This window comes from Malus sylvestris, chromosome 17, assembly GCF_916048215.2.
Source record: "Malus sylvestris chromosome 17, drMalSylv7.2, whole genome shotgun sequence".
Classification (NCBI taxonomy): Eukaryota; Viridiplantae; Streptophyta; class Magnoliopsida; order Rosales; family Rosaceae; genus Malus; species Malus sylvestris.
The window spans coordinates 22,473,188-22,489,501 of NC_062276.1; the positions used below are offsets into that span (position 1 = coordinate 22,473,188).

General features: G+C 36.2%; 3 protein-coding genes across 3 annotated transcripts; 1 reads left to right on the top strand and 2 right to left on the bottom strand.

Moving 5' to 3' along the window:
• Positions 1-3,574: 3,574 nt before the first annotated feature.
• On the top strand, positions 3,575-6,464 carry LOC126609842 (uncharacterized). The gene is made up of 4 exons (XM_050277775.1): positions 3,575-4,084; positions 4,784-5,228; positions 5,340-5,455; positions 5,781-6,464. The coding sequence occupies exons 1-4, from the start codon at positions 3,712-3,714 to the stop codon at positions 6,194-6,196; spliced, it is 1,350 nt and encodes a 449-aa protein (XP_050133732.1). The 5' UTR covers positions 3,575-3,711; the 3' UTR covers positions 6,197-6,464.
• A 160-nt stretch (positions 6,465-6,624) lies between these two features.
• LOC126609844 (auxin-responsive protein IAA21-like) lies at positions 6,625-9,412 on the bottom strand. The gene is made up of 5 exons (XM_050277778.1): positions 8,723-9,412; positions 7,791-8,020; positions 7,389-7,530; positions 7,106-7,167; positions 6,625-6,973 (listed from the first exon to the last, which is right to left on the bottom strand). The coding sequence occupies exons 1-5, from the start codon at positions 9,244-9,246 to the stop codon at positions 6,936-6,938; spliced, it is 996 nt and encodes a 331-aa protein (XP_050133735.1). The 5' UTR covers positions 9,247-9,412; the 3' UTR covers positions 6,625-6,935.
• A 3,057-nt stretch (positions 9,413-12,469) lies between these two features.
• On the bottom strand, positions 12,470-12,890 carry LOC126611887 (uncharacterized). The gene is made up of 2 exons (XM_050280206.1): positions 12,813-12,890; positions 12,470-12,760 (listed from the first exon to the last, which is right to left on the bottom strand). The coding sequence occupies exons 1-2, from the start codon at positions 12,888-12,890 to the stop codon at positions 12,470-12,472; spliced, it is 369 nt and encodes a 122-aa protein (XP_050136163.1).
• Between the last annotated feature and the right edge of the window lie 3,424 nt (positions 12,891-16,314).

Sequence of the window (16,314 nt, forward strand, 5' to 3'; positions counted from 1 at the left end):
ACCAAACCGAACTAAGTGAACTAAATCGAAATAGGTTGGTTTGGTTTCAATTTTGGTGGTCCAGAAACCGGAAAGGACAGAACTAAACCGGTTTATATTTAATTATTTAATATATATTAATTATATAAATCATATAAAAATACTCAAAATCTAGAGGCCAGATGTTTCGAACCCCTTACCTCCTAGTTGAGAATGTTTACTTCAGCCAACTTGACAACAAGCTTTGTGTTGCTATAATCATATAAGTAAAATATTTATACTGATTATGGATCTTTAATTCTTTATAAGATTTCTAAACACAAAACCCTAGCCGTCCCATTTACTCCCATTTCATCTCCTCTTTGTTTTGACTTCTCAGTCTATATCTCTCCCACCGTCGAATTCTTACACCTCCATGATTTATTCTTTGAATGCTCTAATGTCTGCAATTGCAAGCAATTTATACAAGGATTTGCAGCAATACGTTCATCATTTTCAGGTGGGTCACTGCCGCAATGCCTGATTCAAGAAGTTCAGGTTCGAAAACGGAGCTCTCGCTGTACCAATTTCATCGATTTTGTTCCCAATCTTGTAAATTTGTTTAATTTGTGATTGAATGATTGGGTTCAAAATTATTACCCTTTGCAAATTTGTAAATTTATTTTATCTATTACATTAGCACTCTTGTAAACCACAGAGAAGCTACTCGGATGTGGTTCAACTTCAACAGGTGAATTGTGTAGATCAATCGAGAAAGCTCCTGTTTGGAATTTCATATAATTGTTTAATCAATCTTTCTTTTTGTGTTTTTAATCATCTAAAAAATGTTGCTGATGTTTGTTTAGATTGTTGGTTTGTTGGTTAGTGAATTTTTGAATGAAAATTGGTTGATGTTGTTCTTGGATTTGTCTTTGTGGAGCCCTATGTGGTAAAGATCTTTGGTTTTTGGATCTTTACTCTTTATTAAACCCTTGGTTCTCAAATGTTTGGTTGTGTTCGGACAAGTGCTCGTGGCTGGATGTAACAATCGGCGAGGTGTTAATTGGTTGGTGGAGAGGGTTTGTGCTAATAGGGATGCTCGGCGGCGAGTGCTACAGTGGAAGCCTAGGTTTTCTTTTGTTGTATTTTATGGCTTAGGCCTTGACTGTTTGTTGGGTCTTTTGGGCTAGTTTGGCAGGTCCTATTTTGGGCTAGTTTACCAATATCCAGATTTAAAATGAAATAAAATAAATAAATAAAAACAATTTTCATGGAAAAAACCGAACCGGACTGAAATCGAACCGAAAAAAAAATCGAAACAAAAAAAACCGAAGAAAAACAGAACCAACCCGAACTAAACAGTAACTTCGGTTTGGTTTTAGGTTTCGGCCAAAAATCGAACCGAACAGAACCAAACCCATCCCTACATGATATGCTCAGAGATCTGAGCCAACCCAAAAACCAGAGCTCACAGCTCTTTCTTCGAAACTAGAAAAAAGGCGTCATCACCTATGACGTCACCACCATATACACTATATGCACACCACATGTACATCATATGTATAGTACATGCACATGATATGCACAAAACTGGAGATCGAGCAATGAGCTATTTTTCGCATTAATAAGAAACTCTAACGTCAACCTATTAGTATAGTAGATACAATTAAAATGTAATTGTTACGTATATAATGTTATAGTGGCGATTTGAAAAGTCTTGTTACGTATATCAATCACCGTTTAACCGTGCACGTGGAAAACATGATACTCGTTGTCGTTATTTCATGGATACGCATGATCCTTAATGTCCTCTAAGTTTTTTCTTAATTCTTTTTTTTTCCGTTGAGGCTCATACTTGCTAAATTCCGGGGCACAACATACATGCATCATAACTAGTGAACATTCCCGTTTCTCATATTAAGATGTAACCATGCACACTATATGCACACCACATGCACATTAGGGAAAAAATTTCACAAATTTCTGCAATTGGACACTTGAACCAGAAATTATTCCATCCCAGTTTTGCAGCACATCAAAACTTGAAATTTATTCCACACATATAGGCCCCAACATAAAACACAAACCCTAATTTAACTTCTAAATTTTTTGGTTGACTCAGATCTGTGAGCATATCATGTGCATGTCGTATACATACAGTGAGCAAATCCTGAAAATTCATCCAACAAAACACCAACATTTAATGATTGGGCTTTGTTCCCACTATCAATGCAAGTCTAATGGTGGTGGTCTCGAGCCTCGATTATTTACCGTGTTGCCGAAAAATGGCCGAAAAAATCGCGGTTGCTTGAGTTTCGACCTCAATGATCGGGGATGAGATTCGTGATAAGGCAAGGTGTTTTGGAATCGTGAGAAGGAGATGAAATTGGTGGTGGCTTTGATTTGGACAATGTTGGTCGAGATGATAGTGCATCATGTGTAGGGGTGGAAAAAATTCCTAAAAATCCCGAACCGAACTGAAAAAATCCCGATCCCAAACCAAAAATTTCCCAAACCGAAATTCCCGAAATTTTTGGGATACTATCCCGAACCGATCCCGAAATTTTGGTACAGGATTCGGGATTGGCTTCTCAATATTTCGAGAATCCCATACCGAACCGAAAATATATATTATTAATTATTATATATATATATATATTTATACATATATATTATTCTTTTATAATTGATTATGGACTTTATGGTTTGAACTTGTTACAGAGAATGGAATATGTTATGAATTATGATATGACGTAAGCAATGTTGTTTTATTTATGTCGAAACCAAGAATGTTGCATCAGCTAGTTACTATGCTTGAGTCTCTTTACTGTTTACACCAATAAATGGAGCTTGTTGGCATTGTAAATATGTATTTTTTTTTTTACATATGCAAATTACTGGTAAATGGACAGCAAAGCAGCATAAGGTAGCAATGCTTGTCAGTCAGGTTAAGAGCCTTCAAGCAAAGTTTACAGTTTGCAATCCAATGCTTGTGCCCCGATATGATGTGAATGAGACTTGCTTGATATGTTTGCACAATCTAACAATTCATTCAATGAGTTACATAAGCATAATATGTCAAATTTTAGTCCAAAAGCCCAAAACCTTGCTTGATATGTTTGCACAATCTAACAATTCATTCAATGAGTTACATAAGCATAATATGTCAAATTTTAGTCCAAAAGCCCAAAACCATTTCGGGATTCCCGATTTGTCCCGAAATCCCGAAACTATTTCGGGATTCCCGAAAATTGGAATTCCCGAAAATTTGGTTTGGGATCGGTATTCAAATTGGGATTCCCGAAAAATTTGGTTTGGGAATCGGGACAAGGGTTTCGGTATAGGATCCCATATCGAACCACCCCTAATCATGTGTGCACAGTGAGAAGGGGAGAGAGAGTGCTTGAGGGAGAGAGTGAGAGAAGAGAGAGGAAGGGATAGAGATAGTAGATGGAGAAATAAAAAATAGGAGGACATAATCCATTTATATGTGGGTATTTTAATAATTTTGATTTTATGCATGATATGCATGATTTGTACGTGACCGATTTATCCTATTTTTGTTCCAAAATTAAGAAATTGTCTTATTTTGAAATATTTCCCAATTTCTTTCCAAGAAACCAAATCCATTAATCCGTCTTTCTTCCCAATATACCCTTGCCACACTATGTTAATCACAATCAAGAAAAATAGGTCCCACCTCGCTTGCTCTTCCTGAAGGCCTGGAAAATCTCAGCTCAACGCTCCACAGCAATGCTACTCTCTCCGTCGAGCTCCACCCAAAGATCCCCCACCAAAATGCTCGATCGCGTCCTGTCCTCGCGCCGATACGCGCCGTACGCAGACGAATCCGCCGTGGAAAACGACGTCGTCGCCGACGAGTCCAAGATCAAGAAGCACCTCCCCTTCTCCTTCTTCACCACCCGAATCACCAACTACTTGACCCGAACCGGACCCGTCTGGCCCTGCCTCCTCATCCTCGCCCTTGTCCTCCTTCTCATCTTCTCCCTCATCTTCAACTCCCGGAGAGTCGTCTGCGTCTCGCCTTACGACCCGGTTTCTCGCACCGGCTTCTTCGGGTTCGATGGCCTCGAATCGGATTTCGGATCACTCGGCGTGCCTTGGTGTAAGTATATCCGGGTCGGATCTCCTTTCTCTAAAACTCCCATTCTTTGTGATGAATTGAAGGATCTGAGTTAATTTAGCTGTTTGATTTAAATATCAGATCGAGGGTTTTTGATATAATTTTTGCTCTGTTCAATTAAAATTAAATGAAAATTGTAGAATTTCTTATAGCTGAGTAAATTAGGGAGCTTGGAATGAATTTCAAATCTTTGACCTTTTGGGTTTATAAGAAAAAGTTGGAAAATTTAGTTTATTTAAGTTTACTTAAGTTTACTTAGTGCACAGTAAATTCATAGTAGTTTCAATAAGTTTATGATTCAAAGGAATTGCAATGTATATATTTCGCCTTTCGATTCTTGCCGGTATCAGATACGTGGATACTACGACCATTTCTATATGTTTTAGTCATGTGTAGCATTTGTTCATGATCAAATTGATGTTATGGTTTTTTTGCTAGACTACACAACAGAAATCTGATTAAATTTCGAGTTTTATGCATTAAATTTGGTGGCCAATGCCTATGTTAGTCCCAATTGCTCAATGTTTGGAATTCGGTAGCGTGTGGACCGTGATTGATTCTTTACGAAGTCAATGTTGGGATTTTTGAGTTCTTTTATTTGGTTTAAATTCCTTGTTGTGGCTGTGAGATCCCTGGGTTCTTGCCCTTGTTTGATTCTTATAATGTTATCCTTGGCAAAAGGCAGATCGAAACACGGAAAAACAGTTGAGTGGACAACAAAGGATTTAATCAAGGGCTTGGAAGTATTTATACCTGTATACGAAACCCGACCGATAAAAAACAACATGTACGGGATGGGTTTTGACCACAGCTTTGGGCTCTGGTTCATTGCCCAGTGGCTGAAGCCGGATCTAATGATTGAGAGTGGCGCTTTCAAGGGTCATTCCACTTGGGTTTTGCGACAAGCGATGCCAGACACTCCAATTATTACCCTCACACCCAAGCATCCTGGGAAGTTTCTAAAGAAGGGCCCTGCATATGTTGATGGAAACTGCACTTACTTCACCGGAAAGGATTTTTTGGATTTTGGAAATGTTGATTGGGGAAAAGTGATGAAGAAACATGGGATTACTGATCTCAGCCGTGTTCTTATTTTTTTTGATGATCATCAGAATGAACTGAAAAGGTACTTAGCAATATCTCAATATAATCTTGCTCCTTCCTCCTATTATGCATGGCCACAGGAATTATCACTTGCTGAATGCTGACTTATCGTATTTTATGCTCTGGTAAGCAGAGTAACGCAGGCTCTGGAAGCTGGTTTTCAGCACATAATTTTCGAGGATAATTATGATACTGGAACTGGAGATCATTATTCCTTACGGCAGATATGTGATCAATCCTATATCAGAGGTGCATGCTCTCTCCTGTTATCCTTCATTTTTCAAGTCTATTTGTTTGCCATATGCTTTACGTTGATGACATGCATTCTTACCTTTGCTCTCTTTTTTTCTTACTGATGCCCAAAGTAGCTTTAGTTAATGTAGTATGGATTGAATTACTGGTGGATAGTTTTGTCAAATAAAAAATCATTGTAGTAAAACCATGGAGTAAGTAAGTAATTGCTGAAAGACTCGGTGTGTGGCCAAATCTTTAACTCATAGATTCATTTATGATCTGTTGTCATGGTTTATTGCTTCAACAAGTAATTCTTGTAGTTTCTTTTGGGGTGCTTTAGGAGGTGGTCACAGCTGCTTTAAAGACAGCGATGAAGCTAGGATTAGGTCAAAAAGGAAGAAGTTCTGGGAGAAAGCGGTGAATATTGAAGAACTTTGTGGGCCTGGTGAAGCATGGTGGGGTGTTAGAGGATACATGCATGATAACTTTACTAAAAGTAGTAAGAAGATTTCCTATTCAGAACATTTTCAGAATAGTCGGTTTGTGGAATCGATTCTTGATGTTTACTGGGAGGTGCCACCAGTGGCAGGTCCATCCCTCACTCATCAAACTAGATATGATCCTGCTCGTGCCGTAACTCCTATTGTTGAAGATGGCCGGTATGGCTTATTCAATCGGCTTGGCTTAACCAGACTCGACCCTTCTGTATTTAATGGATATACCCAGATGGTTTACGTTCAGATATCAAACCAGTAATTTTTTAGCTGTCCAGATTCAGATACATTGTTTAGCTTCCAGTAGTTTGTTCATATTATGCAACATGCATGCAGTTTTCTCATAGCTTTCCGGCTCGTGTATTTCCTTTGAAGTTTTATATGAGCGACGATTGTTCTGTACTAGTATCATGCCATAGCTGAACCAACTCGGCCGTTTTCAGCTGTCCAGTTTCTTGGTTTAACTGATTCAGTTAACTTGTCTGTTGTAATACTTATAAATTCAATTAATTCAAAGTTCTCTGTTTCAATAGCGTTTTCCTTAATCCTTACTTCAAATTTCAATGAACTTTTTTTTGAGTTTGTTATTTATTTTTATCCGAGCGATATTCTAATCTAATCTAAACTATAGGGAGCTGATATTGAACTTCCGTCTTATCGTTTCCAAACAAACCCAGATCAGTTCTTGACTTTCGTTACAGGAAACTCAGTTTCAAAATTCATTGGAGGAACTTATACATACAGCTGCATTTAAGAGAAGGAAGGAGAGATTTGCAAGCAGCAAAAGACATTTTACACAGTAATTAGAATATGTGGTACACATAAGAGGCAAAAACAGCAGCATCAAACACATAATCTCGATGTCTCCAGCGAAAACTTTCTAACTTAGAAGACACGAAAACTAGGATACTATCAAACATATTTAGGACTCTGCAACAAGCACCCGACTCGAGTCCGTTTCAATGCCTGGAGAATGCTTTTCCCGGCTGGTACGGTTCGTGTTAGTTCCGGTTCTTGCATTTCTCCACGGCCCTTGGAGCTGCAAACAAGAACAGTGATCGGGTTAATTACTTTACAATCTGACTTGTAACAATCCCGGGATTAGAACATCGACAGAAGAGAAAAATACCATCAAATTCGTTATAGACATAACGTAGAAGTTAGAACATACCTAGCCCGATTGCTTCGGAACCCTTCATGATCCTCAGCCTCCTACAGGTCTCTGTGAACATCCTGTCATGTACACACACTTTATGATCAGATGAGAACATAAGACTGACTGTCAGAATTGAGATCCGATCAATTGGAAGGTAAAACCACGTTGCATATCGAATTGAAGGTAATTGCAATTCAATCAGCTATAGATAATTTCAATTTCTAATCACTAATCATGCTGCGATTAAGTTTAAATAGCCATAACACAGTGTTCGTACAGAACAGAACAGTTAACTTACTGCCAAGGAACATCACCAACAAGCATCCAGTCATCATCCCTGTCCTCATAAGTCAGAACAAATTCAGAACCGTTGAGAAGATCCATCAGACGACTCGCGCTCAGACCATCTCGCTCCGGAAGTCCATTACAACTGCTCTGCCCTGAATCACAGATAATCGCAAGGTTTAGAAGAATTGCTTTAAACACCCTATAAAACACACACCCTAATGCAGTCTCACTACTCCGGCTGCTAGTTTCGTTCTGGTACCAGCCCATTACAACACCAACCTTAAGTTATTCTCTGGATCAAACCCTAAACCCTACCGGACAGGCGTTGTACACCAAACTAAGTTGTGGTATAACTCAGTCTGCACATGAGGGAGAGAGAGAGAGAGAGAGAGAGAGAGAGAGAGAGGAGTACCAATGGTGAAGCAGCTAAACATCTTCTCCAGAGCCATGGAAAGTTCAGTGTAGTTGTTGTACGTTTTAAGGTCAACCTTTCGTAGGTACGGAGCACCATCCATGCCAACCTTCACATACAGGCACCCGGACCCTTGTTTGCCCTCAGCATCGTCGTTGTTCTTTGCCAAATTAGAGGCCATGGAGTTCTTCCGAAACGATCGAATTGGGGGCCATCCCACCACCTGTGCCCTGTTGCAAAAATACCACAAATGTAAGAATTCACTGCTAAGCTTACAAGTTATTGCAGAGGAAGAAGATTAGCAGATAAATTAACATTTTCTAGAAATTAACGGAGACAATTTCCATATATTTGAAGACAAATTTTTCAAATGAAAGATTAGGAATCAAATTATAGCATGGTATAACAATTCGGAATAGGATCCTATCCGGATCCTCTCCTTGTGAGGATCCTAGGATCTGTTCATTCTATCCGTTTAGAAGTGTTCATGCGGTCATAAATCATTTTGAATTTTTTATTTAAAATTGAACAAAAACAGTACTTAAAAAAAATAATGTACGATCAACGGCTAAACGATTAAGATGAATTGATCCTAGAATCCTCACAAAAAAACCACAACTAGTTCAGGGGAAAAAACCAAAAAAAAAAATTCAAGGGAATGACCAAATGAGTTCATATAGTTGGAAGACAAATTCTTCTTTATTTCTTCCCCTCCCTCCATCGCCCTTAATTATTCATTGTTTCCTCGTATCTCAAGCGCAAAAAAATGAAAACAAAAAATTAAAAACGAAATAGCTATTAAACATGCATTAATTTTTCTGTTTCTTCTTATAATTGTTGAATCAAATTTCTCAGAAATCAAAATTAACCAATAAAACAGAAACAATTAATGAGAAAAAAGGTAAAATAAAAAAAATTAAAAAAATGCTTACTTGGCAGCAGGAGGAGCAGCAGCATGCTCAGAGGCCTGAGGCTTCTTCTTCTCCAACTGAGCTGATGGCTTTGGTAGCAGAGGAACAGAAGAAACCTCTTTCTTGGATAATGGAGAACCCAACACTGCTGCTTTACCCACATCAACCTCAGATCCATTACCCATGGAGAAAACCCATTTCTCACACCCATCAATGGCGTCGGAGAATCCCCTTTTTGCCCCTGACACAGGGTTCTTTGGAGGATTTGGAGAACACCCATTTGGCTTGTTGTTGTCCTCCAAATCTTTCCCAAAAATTGAGACCCCTGACAGTTTTTTTCTGTCAGGGAAGTGGGAACCAGGAAGGCCGAGCCTGAGCTCAGTCTCCCTGAGGTTGATAGCAGAGGAGGAGGTCCTCTTTTCCTCAGCTGTTGTGGAAGAGAAGGTAGAGGAAGTGGAAGATGAAATCTTCTCAGAGCTTCTTTCCATTGGAGAAGATGAAGTCTCTGTTAGGCCTATGTAATCAAGCTCCAGTGGCCTAGACATCAAGTTTTTTTCAACCAATTGTGGACCTCAAAATTTCAGACTTTGTGAGAGAACTGAATGAATTCAAAGGAGTTCTAGAGAGAGAGAGAGAGAGAGAGAGAGAAGGGAGGGAGGGAGGTAGTTGGCAGAATCTGTCTGGTTAAGCTGGTTTTTGTTGAGGCAGAAAGGAAGCTTCTTTTAAGCCTTTCTGTAGCTGCATTATTCTTTTCCATTTTATTAAAAACTCTTTGCACCTTTTTCTTCATACTGCAGTTTACAATGATGAAAGTAGTTTTATGTATTTGTTGTTTAATTAAAAATATAAAAAAAAAAAAGGTTTCTTTTAATGGACTATCATAATGCCTATTCTTTTTTTTTTTTTTTGGTAAAAATCATAATACCTATTCTGGTAATTAAACAGATGCATTTGTTTATGTTATAACTACTAATGATATTAAACTTTTACCCAACTTTATGACTTGGTTTGGTCTAGAGTATAACTACTACTAATATTAAACTTTAGGGAACTTTAACAAAAAAACTCTTGGTACTGTTCATTTTAACGAAAAATCACATTTTTACACTAAAAAGTCAATCCTGGTACTATTCACTTTACCTTTTATTTTATCCTTATCGTTAAAACTCAAAGTTTTCAGACATTTTTCATTAGTTTTCCTTAAACTTTATGGTTTCGTTTGGTACATATGATTGGATTAGAACCTTCAGAATTCAAGACATAATAATGGTAGAGTTCAATTTTTCATTTTGAGGTGATTAGATATGAAGAATTTCTCCTTTTTAATTCTATCGTTTTGGGGACATGATGAGTTTTCTTTTTGAGTAATTTATCTTCTATGTCCAAGTTGGTCATAAAGTTTTGTTAAACATACCTTCAAAATAGTTTCGTATCCATTACAATCCAATCTTTTATACCAAACGAGGCATATGGTCTATGACATGTAGTATGTGGATATAATATCACGTTACAATATAATTGCCAAACTCAAAAAGCTTCTTATACATAAACATGTGTATCTAGTGCTCATACTATACCTTACAGGATATGTTCACCGCATCGTCTATGCTAAGTAGCATCCGAGAAAAGACCACTGAAAATTAGATTGTCATTTATCATAACGACTTTCAATAAATTAATTTACACGTAAATATTATCTACAATATTCGTTTGTATTTACTACAATTATCATCTAACGGTTATATATAATTCATGTGAATATTTATATTAACACAATCATCTTCTGATCGTTGAAATGGTAATTATATTAAATACATTTACACAAACCCGCATGAACAAAAATATTTTTTGGTAATGGAATTTTTTAGAGAAAACTAATGAAAAATGTTTGAAAATTTTGAGTTTTAACAATAAGAACAAAACAAAGGGAAATGAATAGTACCAGGATTGACTTTTTAATGTAAAATGTGTTTTTTCGTTAAAATGAACAAAACCGAGAACTTTTAATTAAAGTTACCAATTTTGTATGATGTGAAAAAGGACGCAACACCACCGACAGAACTCTACGTATTCCCCGTCAACTTTTAGATATTGTTCCCAAATACCCTATCACTTTATACTCGTATTCCAACCAACAATATCAATTCCCACTAAAGTGCACCGATCACAGAAGCGCAAGTTAGAAAAGTGAATGTTGCACGGAATTGAATCATACAGGGCAAGATGCCACTGAATACACAAATGGGGAAGGGAAAGTGATTGGACGAAAATCAACCACTGTCTTATTTTTGTAGTGACAAAATTCAAAATCTGTGATCATTTCCCCCACCACCATCTCCTAATTGGTAATTACCAAACTTTAGATTCGTATAGTGTTTGAGTATGTTCGCATTATGTTATATTTGGGTCGTATGACAAAATTCAAATATATAGCTTAAATATTTTCGTCCATCAATTATGACTTTATGTGTATTATGTCTTTGCTCGTTTTAGTTGTTGTTAACTAAACAACCAATCAAATGCCGAAAGTTTACTTAATGTATTAATTTGAAAGAGTGTAAATCTAATGGTGGCTAACATCACTCATTTCAATTTTTAATTCGATGTATTGTGTTGTGTCATGCTTTGCTCTTGTTGTTGTTTTTTTTTTTTTTTTTTTTTTCCCTTCCTACTAAACAAAACCATTGAGGAACAAATATTTACTTCAACATATTTCATAAGTTGTTAACTTGTGAGACCCGCCATGAGGAAAATGGTCGTGGGAAGGAGAGGAAGCAATTCCAGGCGTTGGCCGAGATGAAAACGATAGAGGAACGCCGAAAAAAGCACCAGAAACCAGATCGCCATTGCGAGTCGAGGGGAAAAGTTCGGTCAACCCGCGTCATCGTAGGATTGGTCCCCTTCCCACTTTCTTGGACTCCCAAGGGCAAAAAACAAAATACCCCTTGCCTTTGATCGCTTTTTTCCCCTTCGTTACAATACCATTTTGCGAATGGTTTTTGCTTATGTGTTATTTGCAACTAAGTAACCAAAACTCCAAAATTAACCAAAAATAAATAGTAAATTCTCGAAAGTACTAAATACGAAAGATTGGATAGTGAAATCCAGATATGAGATTTCACAGTGATAGTACATTAGTTGATATCTTATCAAGGCTTATTCATTGAACATGAATAGAATATCACGTACCATCATTCTCGAATAGCAAAATACCACAAAGCAGAATAGCACATTTCAAAAACATAATGATGCACCATGGACGATCACTGTTCAATGGATTCCACAATAGGATAAATAGACTAACATCACCACCAGTACCAGCCTTCAACTTTAATGGCACTATAGTGGAAGGAATAAAAAATCTCACTGCGAGATATAGACCAAGAGCACCAGGACTCACTAATAGGTTAGTATGCCTTGAGGCTACATGTTGCCTGCCTTGAGGCCAAACTTAGGCTCCATTTGGTATATATATATATATATTTTTTTTTTCACCAAAAATTGTTTTACTTTAAAGTTAAGCAATTAAAAAGTAAAAATTATTTTACTTTAAAGTTAAGCAATAAAAAAGTATAGGTAAAAATGAAATATCTTGCTTATTTTAAAAAGCAATGGCCTAGAGACAGCAGCCCTTAAAAGCGGTATGTAGGTTGCTTTTAAAAGCTACTTTTATAAAAAGCAGAGTTAAGCCTTTAATGAATATTTTTAATTCATGCAATACCCTCGTTAATTTCTAAAAATGACGTTATTTATTATTGTACATACATTTTACTCTTGGGGAACAAAGTGACCACCTACCACTATAGCCACTAACCTTACATCACCACCGCCACTACCACCACATTCGTTGCCACTACCAACGACACCACCACCACCACCGTTGCTGTCACAACCACAACCATAATCGCCACCACGAGCACCACAACTACAACTACCATTACCATTACCATCATTGTTGTTATTGTTGTCATAATTGTTACCATCATTGCCACCACCACCACCACTGCAACCGCCATCACTATCACCATAACCACCACGCTGCTGCCACCGCCTCTTCCACTATTGTAACCTCTGCACCCTAACTACCACACTCCACTATTGGCATTATTACCATACCCTTATAATTGTTGCTGCCACCATCACCATCGCCAACCCCACATGCCACCGTCATTGCTACTTTCATTGCCATGGCCACTGTTGTTGTCACCACCACATACAACTCCAACTAGGAACATAACACCATTGCAGCCATCATCACCACCATCATTGCCACAATGCACCAACAACGTGCAATCACCACTACTATCGCTGCCACAACTACTACCTTTACACCCCAACCACCACACCCTATTAGCAACACCACCGCAATCCCACCATTGTTAATGCCATTACTACCATTACTCTCGACACTGGTGTTGTTGCCACCACCCAACCCGTACTACTATGTCTAGTTTTGTCATTATATATATCTATACCATTTTTACATTGAAAATTATCAAACACTTTTACACTGTTTTTTCTACTCAACATTTTTTAAAATAAAGTTTATAAAACGCTCAACTATTTTATTTTACAGCTAGAGCATGGTAAAAGTAGTTTTTGAAAAAAGCAAAGTAATCCCAAATTAGATTTATTTTTCATTTTTATATTTTTTAACAAATGAAATTATTTACATTAAGAGGGTGAAGAAGTGGGTTAAACCTCACAATAGGCTAGCAATAATATGGTTCACACTCACTTTTGGCTTAAACCCTAAACCCTAAGATTTCTCACTTACAAGTGAAAAATATCAAAAAATTTTTTTATCAAAGAAAAAATAATGTCATTAAACCGTAATATTAAATGATAATATTTTAGAATAAGAAAAATATGATCTTAAATAATAAAAATTTATGTCACATGTCTACTTAGAATTTAACTTTAACTTATTGCATTTATTGTCTCATGCTTCTTAAGTGTCTGATGTATGAATCTTTTCTTTTACCATGCCCGTATCTGCGTAATAATTGTGTAATCCAAAAGTGGGGACGCGTGCAGGAGTGCAACGGATCTGAAATGTACAAGGATCGACGGTATAATATTGGCCATGTCTGCTGATGCGGTGGTTAGGGAACAAGACGGTGTTCCGTTTTCTAGCGTTGACGGAAGTAAACGCTCATGATTGGGATATAGACCATTGCAGTAAACGGGTAATGGAGGTGGTGACCATTTATCGTGAGTCCCGTAAGGTTAAAAAGTGGTCATGACAAAGACTGCCTTTTGACTCATTCCCTAAACTATTTTTCGACAACATTATTAAGTTAGAACTCAAATGGAATTTAGAACTCAATTTATTTTATGGAGTGATGTAGCATGTTAGATGTCATTACATGGAAATATTTAGTACAATTTAGAGCCCAGGAAATGGTTAGAGTATACATTAAAATACTTAATACAATTATTTATTAAAGATTATCAGATATGATCGTTAACTGTTATTATAACACGTGATCATTAATTAATGATTACACTAAGTATCTGTTGTATTGTAGCCAATTCTTCTCATAGAAGACTTTTTTTTACAACATTTTGTCTACACTCAGAGCATCTCCAAGGGAAATAGCATTTCAACAGCAACTTAAATTTCCTATGTCACCTCTAGGAAAAATGCATTCTCAACGGAGGTAGCAACTCAATTAGCAAAATCAAAATTTAGTAGCTTATTTTTTATATTTACAAAGTCAGTTGCTACTTCTTCAAGTTAGCAATTGAGCCCCGCAATGTATTTTAGAATTTGGCTACAACACTTATACTTTTGGTGCCAAGATAAATTTAAGATACCAATAATTTACAGTGAAAGATAAAATTTCAAGAGTTGATGGGAGTGATAAATTTTTAACATAAAAATGTCATATGGGTTAGCAAATGGCACTTTGCTCTAAGTGGGGGGAATGGACCTCACAATGGGTAGCCAAAATATTTTGGTTTGAATTTGCATTTTGTGAGAATCAAACCTAATATCTCTCACTTACAATTGAAGAGTAATATCGCTAGACCGTAGTACTAAATAATTTCTCATGAAAGACTTTAAATTTGCAAGATAGAGCATAAACTTAAAAAAAAAATTTAAAAAAAATAAAAAAACCTTATACTTTATTTCTTGATATACCTTAACAAATTACCAACTCTCCTTAATTCTAATGCATGTTAATGCTTGTATCAATATGCATTGCAAAGTGATTTTCACACTCTTATTCTCTTCCACACCTTTGTTGTTTTATATCATTGAAGTATTATTAAAAGAAAACTAACAACTATAAACAACAACAAAACGTGTTAATGGAGAAAAAGATGATGTATATATAAGTGATTTCTTTATGCATGATCTGCTGCGTGTATAATCTAATATATATATATATATATATATATATATATATATGTATGTATGTATGTGTGTATGTATGTATATATATATGTATGTATGTGTGTATGTATGTATGTATTTTGGGTTGAAGCACTATATGAAAATATAAGAAAACGAAAAACAACTCAAAAGGAAGGAAGGAAGGAGAGGACTTGAGTTCTCTCTTGTGATATTTTGATTACATATTTACATTTAAACTATTGTTTTTTACAATATTTTTTTGTGTTTATTTTTCACAAACAAGCCATATTGGAAGAGGTGGAATTAGAACTCTAAACCTTTAATTTTTCAGAGCAAATGCCTTTGCCCAATTGAATTGCAAAGTCCCTTGCGCTTTTTACAATTGAATCTCTTGTATGCAAAATAGGCACGGTTCGATCCCCACTCACTCTCATTCTTTTATTAACTAACTATTTAACCCATTAATACTATCGCCCTACTCAAATCTCTTGTTACTTAAATTTTTTCCTTTAACATTTTAACTTTTTAACCCACACACTTTTTCGACACACCAAATTAAGTTGAATCTCTTGTTATTTAAATTGTTTTTCTTTCAACATTTTAGTTAGCAGCATTTTAACTATTTAACCAATGAACTTTTTCTACATGCCAAATTAGCTAAAATTGTGTGCTTTTTTCTGTTCACTCAAGTTCAAATCCCCCTCATCATAACAATTTAGTTCATCCTCCAATCACAAATTTAATTAAAAGTAATATGTGTGCCCAAATTCTACAATATTGTTTACATGTTTAAAAAAAAGATAATCATCATATATGAAGTAACAAAAACTTCATTCAACAACATTGATTAATATGACTTTGAGTCTTCTAGGCATTATGCCGTATACATCACATGTAGCTCTAGAGTTTTCGTTAATGAAATTAATTCTTGTAGTAGTATAATTGTTATTATCATTATTCCATTTCAAAGAATATCTCTCACTAGTATAAGAAAAGAGTGATCCACGGAAAAGAGACTACTAATAAACCCTACCCTAATCAAAATGTAATCAAGAAAGAGTGTTTATTTAACGCTTTCATTCTTATATAATGGGTGAATATGTGTGCTAAGTACATTGCATTTGCATCAGTTGATGAAGAGCCGCCTAGGTGCCCAACCTATACATATGCTACTCGATCAGTATATAGGATTGGACTGGAAGAGATAACTCTCTAATTTTAAGGTATACGTATTAAATGTAGAAGAAAA

What these genes read in the sequence shown, in the direction of transcription:
- LOC126609842 (XM_050277775.1), top strand. Translation starts at nt 3,712, where the DNA reads ATGCTACTCTCTCCGTCGAGCTCCACCCAAAGATCCCCCACCAAAATG. An exon ending in CATCAGAATGAACTGAAAAG is followed by an intron (nt 5,229 to 5,339) that starts GTACTTAGCAAT and finishes TCTGGTAAGCAG; the next exon opens with AGTAACGCAGGCTCTGGAAG. An exon ending in TGATCAATCCTATATCAGAG is followed by an intron (nt 5,456 to 5,780) that starts GTGCATGCTCTC and finishes GGGGTGCTTTAG; the next exon opens with GAGGTGGTCACAGCTGCTTT.
- LOC126609844 (XM_050277778.1), bottom strand. Translation starts at nt 9,246, where the DNA reads ATGTCTAGGCCACTGGAGCTTGATTACATAGGCCTAACAGAGACTTCA. An exon ending in GCTGCTCCTCCTGCTGCCAA is followed by an intron (nt 8,021 to 8,722) that starts GTAAGCATTTTT and finishes TTTTTGCAACAG; the next exon opens with GGCACAGGTGGTGGGATGGC. An exon ending in TTCCGAAGCAATCGGGCTAG is followed by an intron (nt 6,974 to 7,105) that starts GTATGTTCTAAC and finishes TCTTGTTTGCAG; the next exon opens with CTCCAAGGGCCGTGGAGAAA.
- LOC126611887 (XM_050280206.1), bottom strand. Translation starts at nt 12,890, where the DNA reads ATGGCAATGAAAGTAGCAATGACGGTGGCATGTGGGGTTGGCGATGGT. An exon ending in GCAACAATTATAAGGGTATG is followed by an intron (nt 12,761 to 12,812) that starts GTAATAATGCCA and finishes AGGTTACAATAG; the next exon opens with TGGAAGAGGCGGTGGCAGCA.